The sequence below is a fragment of the Mugil cephalus genome, chromosome 3, assembly GCF_022458985.1.
Source record: "Mugil cephalus isolate CIBA_MC_2020 chromosome 3, CIBA_Mcephalus_1.1, whole genome shotgun sequence".
Lineage (NCBI taxonomy): Eukaryota > Metazoa > Chordata > Actinopteri > Mugiliformes > Mugilidae > Mugil > Mugil cephalus.
Window position 1 is genome coordinate 1,738,677 of NC_061772.1, and position 15,449 is coordinate 1,754,125.

The 15,449-nt window shown below is 41.1% G+C and overlaps 1 protein-coding gene across 1 annotated transcript; it reads right to left on the reverse strand.

Annotated features, from left to right (window-relative positions):
- Window positions 1–30: 30 nt before the first annotated feature.
- On the reverse strand, window positions 31–12,002 carry slc7a6os (solute carrier family 7 member 6 opposite strand). The gene is made up of 5 exons (XM_047579993.1): window positions 11,757–12,002; window positions 10,765–11,094; window positions 8,762–8,968; window positions 6,947–7,079; window positions 31–864 (listed from the first exon to the last, which is right to left on the reverse strand). Exons 1-5 carry the CDS (start codon window positions 11,943–11,945, stop codon window positions 722–724), a joined length of 1,002 nt encoding a protein of 333 aa, XP_047435949.1. The 5' UTR covers window positions 11,946–12,002; the 3' UTR covers window positions 31–721.
- Between the last annotated feature and the right edge of the window lie 3,447 nt (window positions 12,003–15,449).

Sequence of the window (15,449 nt, forward strand, 5' to 3'; positions counted from 1 at the left end):
TGTGCAGGAATAACCGACAATGAGACGCTGTTATTTTGAAAGCTTTGTTTTTATACACATCTACATATTTACAAACGGTTTAACTCATCAAGCATCCAAGAGAAACACGCACTCACAATAAAAATGATGTGTCGCACTTTCATATTATGCAAAAATCTAACACACACAGTTGTACGAACACACGCTACCGTGCACAAAATGCAAACACCCTAAATTGCAACCACACATGGCCCGAGACGTCTCACTAACATAGCACAAAGCACACAAGGCATATCCCACTAATGTGCAACATTTCAAACGCACATCCACTTCGAACATACACCCACACACAAATTCACTCCACCACAGTAAAAAAACAAAACAAAAAACACTGGATCCTTCCAGAAATAACACCTACTCCTTTACCATCTGAGTAGTAAGAGATGGATTCATTCACATGTGTGCAGTTTCTAAATAACTAGTCAACAAGCTTTGTGACTTTTAAAACTTTGGCACAAAGAACAGTACATTGTTCCCGGTGTTAATGGAATGTTTCTCAATTTTACTTGAAATTAGAAACTTTGTAAAATCTCATCTACACCTTGCTTCTCTGCAAGGTGGGATTTTCTTTCTTGTCGCAGTGAGTTCTTCTACTCTTACCTACACAGTAGTCTCTAGAGTATGGGTTATTTGTGCAGAGGGCACTGGGAAGATCCACTGAGTGGGGATCATATGCAGCAGATTAGTTGGAATCATATTTGTCTCCATCATCGTCGTCCTCCTCCTCATCCGCCTCCTTACCACCACAGCCCAGCTCATGCAGCACCTCCCTCTGGTAGCGCTGCCAGCTCCTCCTGCTGTAGGAGTGCTCCTCCTCCCAGTAACCTGCACATGATACAAACATCAGTCAATCAATCACAGGCAGGACTGCAGTAAGCAGCTGGAGTCTGGAAGGCTGCTGGTGCTTGGGCTAGGCAATGTATCGATACACTTTCAAACATAATACAGGATGACACTACACTATTTATAGCAATGCAGGCAAGCTGCTAAATACAGGCAACTGTACACTGTAAAGCAGAGAAGGAAAGTCTGTCTCAGTTTGGTTTTGGATTTGACAGCTGAATATTTAGTCCACTTAAAAAAACACAAGGATTAGAATAGGCTTTAGAATAGTCATGTCATTCTTAGTCTATATCACCCAGCTCTGGTTGATATTAAAATAATCTTTAGAAATGATACATTGGTGGAAAAAAAATATTTGGTAAAAAAAAACAAAAAACAAAAAAAAAACTAAATTTTCCAATTCAAATCAATCTTGACGTAAAAGATCTAAATACATGTCATTTCCTGCATTCTCTCATTAGAAATCACACTGCAGCCTCACACACTGAAACATGAAAAATCTCACAAGGCCGTGCCATAAGATTAGTCACGGTGTGAGGGAGATCCAATGCATGACAGAAGCTGTAACCCTCCGAGCAACAGGCCTGAAAGCTGGTAGGAGCTGCACACAAGCAGGTGTGAAAGATGTAAGACTAGATGGGAAAATACTGTGGAAATACCACAAATCACTGGACAATATTTCATGAAATTTTGTAAAAACTGAAATCTCTCTAAATTCATATTGAATAGAACAGAAAACTTGTAAATCGGAATCGCTTCAATAAAATAGTGATTTCCAGCCCCACTATGCCCATGCACAACAGCCATGCATGTATATGTATATGTAACTTTTCACAAACTGCAGTCCGCTACAAGAAGTTCTATGTGTTGCATGTGTTGACCAACTGAAAAATATAGCAGTGAAAATGATAAGAAGACTTTAACTATGAGGAAAATGACAACAACATTGGACTTTTTAACTTGCAATGTTAATAATTGTCAATATAATAGTGAACCATCCAGTAAGACATCCACATTTATGGGTCTGCATCAAAGTCATTTCTATGATTTATATTTCACTTTGAATTGCCCGTTCGTGCATGTCCGTGAGTCCACATGCACCCTCTCCAGGAGTAGATATCCACTCACTTTGTGCTAAAATTGGGAGAAGCTGATAAACCTGGTCTCAGATTCCACAAACTACTTCAACATGGAGTGACAGAATGGAAACAGTAAAGTTTCTGCATAGAATTACGAAAAAGAGAAAATGGCAACCAAATAATGACTATCATTATGCACGGTTTTACAAGTGTTGTCTAGTTGAATGAAAATGCTTGCAACATGACTGCACATCTGTGTTGCCATCACCTAGTCATGTGACTGTCCGAAAGCAGGACAGTTAGTAGGTAACACTGCTACCCATAAGGCAACAGACCCTTGATCATGCCTTTTGTGATGCATATGCTTTTGGCAGAGAGGGAAAAACTGAAAGTGGAAAGTGAGGCTTTGTTATATACAGTGGGGGAAATAAGTATTTGATCCCCTGCTGAATTTGTAAGTTTGCCCACTTCCATAGAAATGATCAGACTCTGGTTTTTATGGTTGTTTACTGGTTATGGGTATAGACAGAATATTAGTCGAAAATGCATAAAAAACACACAATCTAAAAGTTATAAATTGTTATGTATTTTATTAAGGGAAATAAGTATTTGATCCCCAAGCACAACACAAGTCAGTACTTTGTAGAGAAACCTTTGTTGGCAAGCACAGCGATGAGACGTTTCTTGTAGTTGGTCACCAGGTTTGCACACAGCGCAGGAGGGATTTTGGCCCATTCATCTTTACAGACAGTCTCTAAATCCTTCAAGTTTCTTGGCTGCCTCTTGGAAACTCGGAGCTTCAGCTCCCTCCACAGGTTTTCGATCGGGTTAAGGTCTGGAGACTGACTAGGCCACTCCATGACCTTAATATGCTTCTTCTTGAGCCACTCCTTTGTTGTCCTGGCAGTATGTTTTGGGTCATTGTCATGTTGGAAAACCCACCCACGAGGCATCTTCAGTGTTCTTGCTGAGGAAAGAAGGTTTTTGTCCAAGATGTTACAGTACATGGCTGCATTCATTGGCCCCATAATGCGGTGAAGTTGCCCTGTACCCTTTGCTGAAAAACAGCCCCAAAACATGATGTTTCCACCTCCATGCTTAACCGTGGGTATGGTGTTCTTTGGGTCATACTCACGTTTTTTCATCCTCCAAACACGGCGGGTCGAGTTAATGCCAAATAGCTCAACTTTGGTTTCATCAGACCACAGCACTTTCTCCCAAGCCTTCTCTGAGTCATTTAGATGTTCACTGGCAAACTTAAGGCGGGCCTGTACATGTGCCTTCTTGAGCAGGGGGACCTTGCGGGCACTGCAAGAGTTCAATCCATAACGGCGCAGTGTGTTGCCAACTGTTTTCTTGGTGACGGAGGTCCCAACTGCTTCCAGATCATTAACAAGCTCCTGCCGTGTTGTTTTAGGCTGCTCCCTCACCTTTCTCATCATCATCCTCACTCCATGAGGCGAGATTTTGCGGGGAGCTCCAGACCGAGGACAGTTGATGGTCCTTTTATGGGTCTTCCACTTGCGAATAATGGCACCAATAGTTGTCACCTTCTCACCAAGCCTTTTGCTGATGGTTTTGTAACCTATACCAGCCTTGTGCAGGTCTACAATCTTGTCCCTGACATCTTTTGACAGCTCTTTGGTCTTGCCCATGGTGCTGTAGAAGTTGGAATGTAAGAAACTGATTCTTAGAGCAGGTGTGCTTTATATACATGACGAGTTAAGATCAGGAGTATTGGTAATTAGTTGACTGAGCACAGCTGTGTGCCACATGCGCACCAGCCAATCTGTAGGAGCCTGAATTCTAAGTGAATTGTTGGGGATCAAATACTTATTTCCCTTAATAAAATACATAACAATTTATAACTTTTAGATTGTGTGTTTTTTATGCATTTTCGACTGATATTCTGTCTATACCCATAACCAGTAAACAACCATAAAAACCAGAGTCTGATCATTTCTATGGAAGTGGGCAAACTTACAAATTCAGCAGGGGATCAAATACTTATTTCCCCCACTGTAAAGCAGCAGAACGAGAGGGAAAAAAAGGGTGACCAGATCTCCCATTTCTGGGGACAGTCTCTGTTTTGGATGACCTGTCCGCCGGCTAGAGCTGCCCGAAAGTGTCCCCAATTTTAGCTTTATGAATGAGGAGAGAAAAAAAAAATGTTGCACATAGACTAAAGTTATTACGGTAGCTCACAAGTGTCAAACATATGACCCGCGGGCCAAAAGCGGCCCGCCAGAGGGTCCGATCTAGCCTGCGGGATGAATTTGCAAAGTGCAAAAATTACATTCAAGACATTAACCGCAAATTTTCCACTTACTACTTTTTCCGAGGTTTCACACAATTTTAGTAAGAGCTGTGGACATAACACAACATTGAGACATACAGAAATTGCACTTCTTTTTCTTAAGAAACATCTGGTTGTTCATAAAAGATTTTGTAATAGTGCAGTTCATTAAATGTCAGCACTCTCATAATGTACTTCACTGTGCTAAAACAAAGGGAAACATTCGAAGTTGTCATTATTTGAAGGTCTGGCCCCTTTGAGATGAAATGATTCTGTACTCGGCCCCTGAACTAACATGAGTTTGACACCCCTGCGGTAGCTAGTCGTGCTGCTATTGACATTACAGACATAGCAGTTTAAATTAGGGATGCACCGACCCGTGTGTATCGGTACCGATATCAAAGAAAATTCTAGATCGAGTATCGGTGACAATGAGCCGATCCATACCGGTAATGGATGTTTAATTACCATTTGCACTAAACTATATTAAGAGCTGATTGCTATTTATTTTGAAAGTCTACCAACGAAGCTAGTGAAGCTATTGTTTTTTTCCCTCAATTTCAGCTCCTTTATTTATTATTTATTGTGTTTTCCATTGGATTTTGAATCCCTAATTGCACTGACTGAACCAGTTACACTTGTTATATTTTTATGGTTAAGATTGTTTTACTGGTGCACAATTATTAAAAAAAATAAGTAATTCATGTTTATTTGTTTAAAAAAAAAAATAGGAAAGAAATGTTCAAGTCAAGTCTGATGTTGCCTTGCACAAAAGAATGACCCCAGTCTTTTCCACACAATGAAACTTACCGTTTGTTACTATAATTCCGCACCGTTTTGTACTGTATTGGTATCGGCTAATACTAAACCTCAGATATCGGTATCGGAGGTGAAAAAGGCGGATCGGTACATCCCTAGTTTAAATATGTTTAAAGATGAATAAATATGTCAACATAAATGACAACCTAATTGTACACGTTTCTTCATTTCATCTTGATAACATTTATTTTATGTCCGAGTCGTAAACATCGCTGGATTTCATTTCAGAAATTTGGTCGGCGTTAAAAAAAAAAACTAAATACATAACTGCTGACGTATTCAGTCAGTCCGTTGCATATAAGAAGCAAAGCAAGTAGTGGACAGATAGAACCGAAGGGATTGCATTTTGCCTTGAGGAAGACATGTTGCTGTTTGCACATTTCAAACTTTACTTCACATTGTTTGATTAGTCACTACAGTTTTCTCCACAACTTCCCACTTAAACCTGTAGTTATTTGACTACGACTGGTCAGTATCATCTTTGAGCTCTGAAGACAGAATGCAGTGACAGACTGAGTCAAAAAAATGGATTGGAATTAGAATGTTTTTATCATTATTGTCAGAATGGCAAATTCTTTCTGGTTCATTTCTTAAGCCCATATTGCCCATCCCTACATACTGCTGGCCAAGTGTCAACAAGCAAACTGCTCTCAAAGTTACAGTTAAAACGTGTAGGCATAGAGATAAGAGTCCCGGTTTACACGTGCCGACCCAAACAAAACACATTGTGAAGGAATCAAAGCCTGGGGGCCACCTATTGAGGGTCTGTGTTCCAAAATATTTACTCATCAAAGGAAAATAGTCCACCCTTAGTCAAGCTACTGCATTCATCCCTCCTCCTCCTCCTCAACCAACAGTCATGGTTTACCACATGTCAGATTGGGAAATGAGTGTAGAACTCCAAACAGGTCTGCCGTACGAAAGTCAAGAGACTAGTGTCAATTAGGGCTAGATTAGTTGATTAGTCACGAATATATCAACTATCAAAATCGGCAACACCTAATTTAATAATCGGTGTCACTGTTTACCTGTACCCCGTACCTGTACATGTGCAGTAGTGGTAATCAGGGTCAGCTGTGATGTCACAGGAAAAGTTATGGCCAAACAGTATCATAGCTAACTGGCAACGGCACTCCAAAGTTTAGGAGCATTTCCCCAAAAATATTAAAGATAAGAATGTGGAATGCAAAATGAGCTAGGCACAACGTTTCCTTCATGGCAGCACAACAGAGCATCTGAAAAGGAAGCATGTTGTAGATGATTCATTTTCTGACAAAGAGGGACATTTGTCTCAATAAGATATTTGTTAGCTGCTAACATGAATGTCAACGTTAGTGAGCTACTTACTTATGTCTGTAAACGTTAACATTAGCTTAAAGCTAACGACGAGGCTGATTAGCCTTAGCACACATAGGTTGATGTAATGTTATAACAACGACATCAGGCCTTAATTTAAATCATATTTAAAGATCGACTAATCGCAAAAATAATCAGTGACTAGTCGATTATCAAAATAATTGTTTGTGGCAGCCCTCGTGTCAATCAGTGCAGAGTCCTGAAGAGTCAGAAAAACGATTTCGTACAAAAGAAACAGCCCAACATGCTGAAACACACCGGCGGCCTGGACTGTCTGAAATGAACCGAACTCAAAAAACAATGTTGAACGCCAGGCTAACTGTATTGTTGTTTCCCTATTTTGAAACCGTTTCCACTACAAGCACGTAAAGCATGTGAAGTCATTTTGTTTGTCAAACTCAACACAGGAAAACAGCAAAGACGTGCACCTAAAGACACAACAGGCAACCATGCTGTAACAGCACCAAGGTCATGGAGCCACACAAACTAAATCAGCTAATTAATAAATACATACCACCATAGCGCTCCTCTCTGTCACTGTCTTCATCACTCTCCTCATCAGGGTAGTCATTCCTCCAGTTCCCCTCCTCGTTCTCATCATCCTCATCTTCGTACACCTCCTCTTCATGAACCACGAGATCAGGAACCTGAAATAAAAAACCTATTTATCTGAAATTCATTTTGGATTTAGAATCAAAATAAAACAAGAGATGTAAATCACATTTTCATGTCATTACTTCCTACAGGCCCCATAATCGCATCAACAAGCCATGTAAAGCAGCGTTTGTTCCTTTGTCACGGTGTGAATCACACCCATCAGCCACAACATTAAAACTACCTGACTAATTCTGCGTAGGTCTCTCTTGTGCCTCCTAAACAGTTGAACAGTGTTTGTTTCTGTGTCAGGTCACTAACTGTTGTTAATGTTAATTATTTCTCCAGTCAGGGGTTTTAATGTTATGACTGATCAGTGTAATAAATAGGGGTGTAACGGTATTTGTATTTGTCCCGTCCCATCATGGTATGGGTGTCACAGTTAGGTGCACGCAGTCACACGACGAATACGTCTGAGTGACTATTTAAAAAAGTTGAGTCCTCACATCAATTCAGGTTGCGGTAATGAGCCTGAAAGTTGCCAACAACTGACATTACAGAAGAAGAAGCAGCAGAGCACTTTGTGTCGTCTATTCATTTCAGATAAATAAATATCATGTCAATTATTAATACGTTAATATTGTGTTTTTTTACCGTTTAAATCATAACTTTTTCACAAGAAGCGGCTGAGTGGACTATTTAACATCTCCGGTCCGCAGGCGTTGCAGCAGCAGTTACTAATCAGCGGAGAGGAAGAGAGATGATTGCTTAACGTTACATCACGTGATACAAAGTATCCTTTCAGAAGAAATTTCGGGTGTGTGTCTAGAGGATCATGCCAAATTTCCAGTCCACAGATAGTTTCCTAAGCCGTTGTTATTGCAAGAAATATCATCCACCTTTCACTCTAATCATTTAATGTGTAGAGGATCCTCCTCTAAATTGTCCAGTTCCTCCGGTTTAACCTTGTGTCGCATCTCCTTCTTCTTTTCATATTCCCAGTCTTCAGAATGATCAAATTCACCGAACAGGTTAAAGTTAACTATAAAATAACTAATTTTTTGTCAACTGTATCGCCATTTTGATAAATAAACTGAAATAACATATGTTCTGTTCTGTTTCTGTTGCCTTGGTTACCAAAGCATTTGAGCCAGCGCAATGATTTAGAACTGTCATCAGGTTATTTGACCGGAACTTCTGGGTGTCCATTGTCACTTTTTAATGTACACCCCGCAGCCAGTCAGAATCGAGGATCCACCCAGACCATGGTTTAAGTAAGGGTTTATGCCCGACGGGGTGAAAGTGTGGTTTTTCTTTGAAAACCCTAATGCATTTGTTTTATGTTTTATTCTATTTATCTTTACCTTTTTACAACAGGAGATGGTTTTAGTTTTGCAGTTTCTGTTCAAAATAAATGAAAAAAGCTAGTCTTATACATGTCTGAGTTTTGTTGCCATTTTCCTGTTGTACCGAACGGTGACCCCCATACCGAGGTACGTACCAAACCGTGACTTGTGTGTCCGTTACACCCTTAGTAATAAATCATAACTCAGTCAGCAAATGTACAAAGACCTGAACTAGATTCATGATCAGCTGCGTGCCAGCCAACCTTTGCTTCTTTCTTTTTCTTTTTTCTTTTAACAAATACAAAATTGCTACTACTTCACCCATGTCTTCATTCACTCACTCCGGATTCAGCACACATTCATCTGTCCGTCCATCCATCCACACACACCAGTTCTCCCTCATCTGCGTAGGCCCTGACAGACAGGATGTCCTGGATCCACCCTGGTGTGACTGTTTCCTGGTAGTAAAGATCGTAGACATAGTCATCATCCTGCTCCCGGTGCTCCTCTCCCAGGCGCTCTCCAGTTATACTCAGACGCTCCCGCAGCATCTTGGTGTTGTTGCACAGGACCACTTCTGGATCTGAGGACAGGGTCTTTAGAAAAACAGAGCAAGAAATCAAATGAATAAGTAGGTAAGCCATCTATAACCGCAACGTGGACTGACATGTTGCTGAACATACACAAACCAGAATAACGCATACACTTTTAAGTGTTCGTGGTTAAAAAGGGGCACATGAAACCAGATTAACAAAAGCAAATAAAAAGGAGCTAAACAGCTAAACCACTGGTCTTCAACAGGGGGTCAGGGACTGCTGGGCATGTGACACGCAGACACACGCTGCAGAAGAGAAGCCAACAGTGCAGCTGTGGGGATTTGCTGTCCCCACTAGCAGTGGGCATTGATAAAATGCCATTATCGATTCTGCTCATTAATCCAATTCCTTATTGTTTCCCTTATCAATTCCTCTTGTGAGTTTTTGGTATAGAAAAAGTAGCCGTTTGTGCTTTTGTGTAAGCAATGGAAATTTTACTAAGTTTCTAAAGAAGAAATAAGAGCTCGTGTAAGTAAACCAAGAGGAAATTGGTCACTGGAATCCCACTAGCACTGCTCTGCTCTGCTGATACTTAGCAATAGCTGCACGTGTTGACCGGAGATTGTTCAACACATGGCACTCTCAGTATTCAGTGCGATGCGTTGTCAAGAAATGCTTCAGCATGTGGGTAGTGTTGCCACCCTTGCTTGAAATTACTTTGCTGAATAAATTGCACATTGCAACGTTGGTTCCAGAGATCTGTGGCATCAGATCACTCAGTGCGTTTACAAGCATGTGAAAAAAACAAATTGTTGCCTTAATCAGACTGTAGCTAGACAACTTAAGTGCATGTAAACACGTTACTCTGACTACAATCGGAGTTCTCTGATTACGACACCCACATAATGCGTTTGGAATTCAGTTTTCTCTGCTATGTATACACTTCACGGGACTACAATCGGATAACACGCGTGCGCATGCTCCACGACCGCTGTGCTGGTGTGTGACCCCGGAACAAAAACATCCAAGAAAGTCGGTTGCAGAAGAAGACGGTAAACAGAGCCGGTAGAAGAACCACCTGAGGGATAGCGCATATCTTACCTGCACCAAAAGTAGTGCGCACATGACATAGGAGATTAAAAGAGCTGTACTATTATCCGTCTGGTTGTTGTATGAAATGCCGCTCTGCCGCATGAATGACTGTTGTTTATTATATGATGATTACTTTATTAATTTAGATAGATAGATAGATGAATAAAGTAATCTATCCATCCATCCATTCACCTAAATAGGTCCAGAAAGCGGGCCATATTAACATGGTATTTTACCACTGAAAAGAAACTCATCACCACCTAGTGTGGAGGAGGAGGACATGCTCCCGTCAGTTATTTTCTCAACTGCATCAAAACTGGGACAAAGACTGTACTCAGAAAGTCAAATTTCAAGCACAGCTCGATTAAGCTCTGCATGTAATCGCATTATCTTGACCTCTAGTTGCATATGGGTTATTGTGTGGTTTCACAAGATTTGGCAACTGAAACCAGGTTTGCATGATTGCAGCAAGAGTTCTAACAGAGGATGCTGGAAATCGATCTGACTGATTTAAGAATTGATATCTCGTCTTTCAAATTAGAAAATCAAAATAAAACAAATTTTTTGGACAGAGTTCTAGTAAAGAGCTCTGCACCCTTGCATCTAGTATTGAAGAGATGTCGATAAGGTGTTTTATATCTGTATACCCTCAGCTTTTGATGTTCCTGTTTTAAATCATGCAAGACCAACATTCTCATGTTACTCCAAAAGTCCTCAATAATGCTTTGCAGGAAGTAGCGAGTACATCTCTAGATACAACTCACCTTGTCAGACAGTTTGTCCTGGTCTATGACATCCTCGTGGATGAGATCCACCACCTGGATTTCGCCGATACCACAAAGTTTGCCTGTCTCTTTCACACTTTCCTCTACAGCCTCAGAGGCATCTGTCTGGGGGGTTTGCTGCTCAGCTGGGCTTGACAGCCCTGCACGGTGGCTTGAGAGTATTCTATAGCGTTCCTCCCTCCGGGTGCTCCACTTTGTGCTCCGTAGATCTCCGATTATCCGTTGTGAGCTGCCAGCAGAGGGCCGCACAGCATGAGCCATGCGAGGCCGAGCCAGAGCCTGTCGGACCTGCGTCTGGACAGGAGCATCCTGGTGGTGACAGATGACAAAGATGAAAATTACTCAGCATACTAACTCGGCCATTGAAAATTAGGCATTTCATCATAAACCACGAGTCGTTGAATTTAGGCAGAAATTTAAGTATTTTCCAAATAATTCTTCAACCTGACCATCCAATACACTAACTTTCACCACCTTTTGTTAGAAGCTAATGTATTTGAATTTATTCCGAGGCAAAAACAACAACAACAACAACATTGCTTTAAAGTCCTTAATCATTTTTTAATTGCCCTAACCTTTACCACACCAGTGCTACGTGTAGCGTCATCGGTATTAAGGCAGCGCCAGTACAGGCTGTTGCAGTCACGGACTATTGGATTGGGTACAACAGCTAGGTCCGCGCGGGGTCTGCGTTAACGCAGGAGCCTCTGCGTCACTTAAGCGCAGAAGCATAAATTGCGCCTAATGTTGGCTAGGAGCGGTGGTTAGCCTGAGTGCTATGCTAACAACAACTAGCATGAAAAGCGCGCTGTTTTCACACAACAACGGTCACTCCCTGGAGTCAAATTCGTCTTTCTATCGATCAGTTTTGCTAAATAGTAACATTTGGACATAAGTAACAATCAATTTCCCCAAAGCCGTCCCTAATGTGTCCACCGCCTGGTACGCTCCGTTAGCAGCGGGCCTCTCACCTGTGTCGCCACGGTCGCCACTAGTTTGAAGACGGAGTTCTCAACCTCCGCTTCGCCGGGCTCTGGTACCGTTTCGCTCGAGCTCTGGGAGGTTTCCGGTCGGATACGTTTGCAAGCCAGCAATAACGCATCGGCGGGGTCGGTGCCCCTTTTTCTCTTAACTCGCAAAATTGTCGTGTTCGGATCCATGTTGCGTCTCTGTCTGCGTCGGTCTCGTCTGGTCTGGTTAGTTGTCTAGCAGTCAGAGAAGAGGAAATTACGGGAGCGCTTACTCCGCCTTTATTTCCGGGCAACATCATTGTGGAACTCAGTCACTGGACTCTTCACTTCACAAATAATATTTATGATGAACTTTGCTGTCGGCAATGATAACCAGTAAATAAACCAGTAACTTGAAATGTAATGCTTGTTAAAATATAATGTGCATTTAAATTACCACACAAAATCGCTCATAGTTTATTAAATGTAATTATGTGATAAAAAATTAAGTAAACATATTAATCTATTTGTTTAGCTTCCCAGGCTCAGGGAATATCGCTATTGCAGGGAAAAGGCTCCTGAACATGAGATAAAATACAGATACAGCAAATACAGCAAACAATATAGCAGCACACCTGCACTGAAGCTTTGCACCAGTCACATACGTCAAATCCAGCATCAACGCTGACCCAATGAAATGGCATAAAGATATTTTTCTCACCAGTTTTCCCTGTGAACCAGGGGTACTGCTACTAGTTAGTAGACTGACAAATCCTTTTCTGTAGCTTCTGAGTTGCCTAACCTTTCTTAACGATGCCCAGCTTTTCTTGAGAAGTCCATCTTGAAAATGGCTTTGACAGTAAATTTTCAACCACATCCATTTCTTCTCCTCCTACAACCATTGTGTGGTGACAAAACAGCTATTAAATCAATACAACTATATTTTTGCTCATCCAACTCACAGCAGATGCAGTTCACTAGCTCTGGCTAACTCACTCTCTGATTGTCCAATCAGAGGCTCTGAATAGGTGAGGCTCACCATACCCGTGCTAGCAGGCCTGGTGTCCTTATCTCAAAATCTGATTGGTTAAAGCAACAGTCTTATCAACACGTATTTTATGCTGCAGGGCATGCAGAACAGATTGTGAAGCCCCCTTCTCCGACCCTAGCACCAAACTATGCCTGAAAGGTGATTGGATAAGAATTTTTATATGAAAATACATGTTTGGAAGCAGAGCAACCTTGTGAAAGCTATCAAAGGAAGCAAACAGACTTATAGTAATTATTTAATATAAATTCGTGGAAAATAGAATTAAGTGAGTTTTTCAGATATTTTTAGGGCAGCAAAGAAGGCCTTGCAGGCCTTGCAATTAACAAAATGCGGTGAATTAACATAAGAGTAAAATCTAAATCAATCAATATGTCAGCTTCAATTCTTCTAGGTCCACTTGCACAAAGTTTCTGAAGGACCTCAGCTGGTAGGTTGTCCCAAACATCTTGGAGAACTACCCACAGATCTTCTGTGGATGTAGGCTTCCTCAAATCATTCTGTCTCTTCATGTCATCACAGAATCACTCAATGATGTTGAAATCGGGGCTCTGTGGGAGCAATGCCATCACTTCCAGGACTTCTTGTGCTTCTTCACACTGGATATAGACTCTTAATGACCTTGGCTGTATGTTTGGGTTCTTGTCACGCCACAGAATAAATTTGGTGCCAATCATACGCCTCCCTGATGGTATTGCGTGATGAATAAGTATCTGCCTGTATTTCTCAGCACTGAGGACACCATTAAACCTGAACAAATCCCCAACTCCATCTGCAGAAATGCAGCCCCAAACTTGCAAGCAAACTCCACCATGCTTCACTCTTGCCTGCAGACACTCATTACTGTACCGCTCTGCAGCCCTTCGGTGAACAAACTGCCTTCTGCTACAGCCAAATAATTCAAAGTTAATTTAAATTCAGTCCAGAGCACCTGTGACCATTTTCTAATAATAATGATAATAATAATCAGTTTTATATTGGGCTTTATCATAGGCACTCAGAGACACTTTTCATAGGATACACACAGACGCCCATACAGTCACACCTGGTGGTGGTTAACTGACAGACTGACAGAAACGTGAATGCCAATCCGTGCAATGTTACATCAGTAGAGATCACGCTGGGAACAACGTGGGTTAAGTGTCTTACTCAAAGACACAATGGGAAGCCTATGAATAGGGCGGAATTGAACTGCTAACCTCTCGGTTATTGGATGGCCACTCTACCTCTTGAACTACTGCACCCCAGTTCTGCCTTGTTTCCATGTCAGAGGGATGGATTTTTGGATGTAAGGGATGGATGGATTTTTGTAATTCTTCCATGAAGACCATTTCTGGCCAAACCTCTCCAGACAGTAGATGGGTGTACCTGGGTCCCACTAGTTTCTGCCAGTTCTGAGCTGATGGCACTGCTGGACATCTTGAGCTCATGATCTTGATGAGTTTTTCATCTGCTGCAGTTTCCTTGGCTGACCACTAAGATCCTACAAAATCCCTGACTTTGTGCAAGTTGTATTTTTTATGTTTCATGTACTATATATATATATATACAGTATATATATATATATATATATATATATATATATTTATATATATTTTTTATTAGAATTCAAATAGAAACATCTTGTCCAAAGATTAAAAGCACAGCTAATGGGTGTCACTGACCCCGGTGCAGTGCCAGATGCATTGCTGGTGAAGCACTGAGGAGACATTTATATCCAGATAGCATTAGCTTTATAACCAATATGCAGTCCCACCACCTGACTACAACACTGCTCAGAATCAAGCTTTTATTTTTGTACTTCTGCTGACTGTCAGTTACCATATTAGGCTAATGTGTTAATTCATCTAACTAATCTTATTAGCTACATGTTTAGTTTCACCAAGTGCTAGATATAACACAAGTCCAGTTGCCTTTATTCCACACCTTTTGGATTACTATGACCTGGATGACTGAGTACCTTCACAGACAATATCAAGTATACTTTGTCACATACAACTCCAAAAAAGAGGAGTCTCAATCCTGATCAATAGTAACACCCCACTTATACAAAAAGCATAGCCAGATGGATGCTACATCATTATTAATGGAACAATCAACAACATAACAAATGCAAGTATTTGTGCCCCAAATACAGATGACCCAACATTCTACCACGACTTCTTCACGCCATTACAAGATTTCTCATCATCAATTATTATCATACGTGGCAACTCCAACACAGTACCACCGGTAGCACCAACAGGAGACAGCTCAACAAATTCACATCACACCAAAAACTGGCACTCAACACAAATAATCAAACAGTACATGATAGATCTGGTTGTGGGCGATAGTTGGAGGCTATAAAACCCATCAACCAGAGAATGCACCTACTTCTCTCCAGTCCATCAATCTTTTTCACATATTGATTACTTTTTAACAAGTATATGATGACAGATATCTGACCCCACCACACACCCAGTTATCATATCTGACCATGCACCGATCAGTTTCATAATGCACAATAAAACAGAAACAAAAATCAACTCAAGATGCCGGTTCAACACACCCCTACTCCAACATAAAGACTTAGACTCATCTTTTAAGAAAGAATGGACACTTTTCAGAGAAATAAATGACATAGCAGGAAAGAAATCTACTACTATGCAACATACCCAACAGAA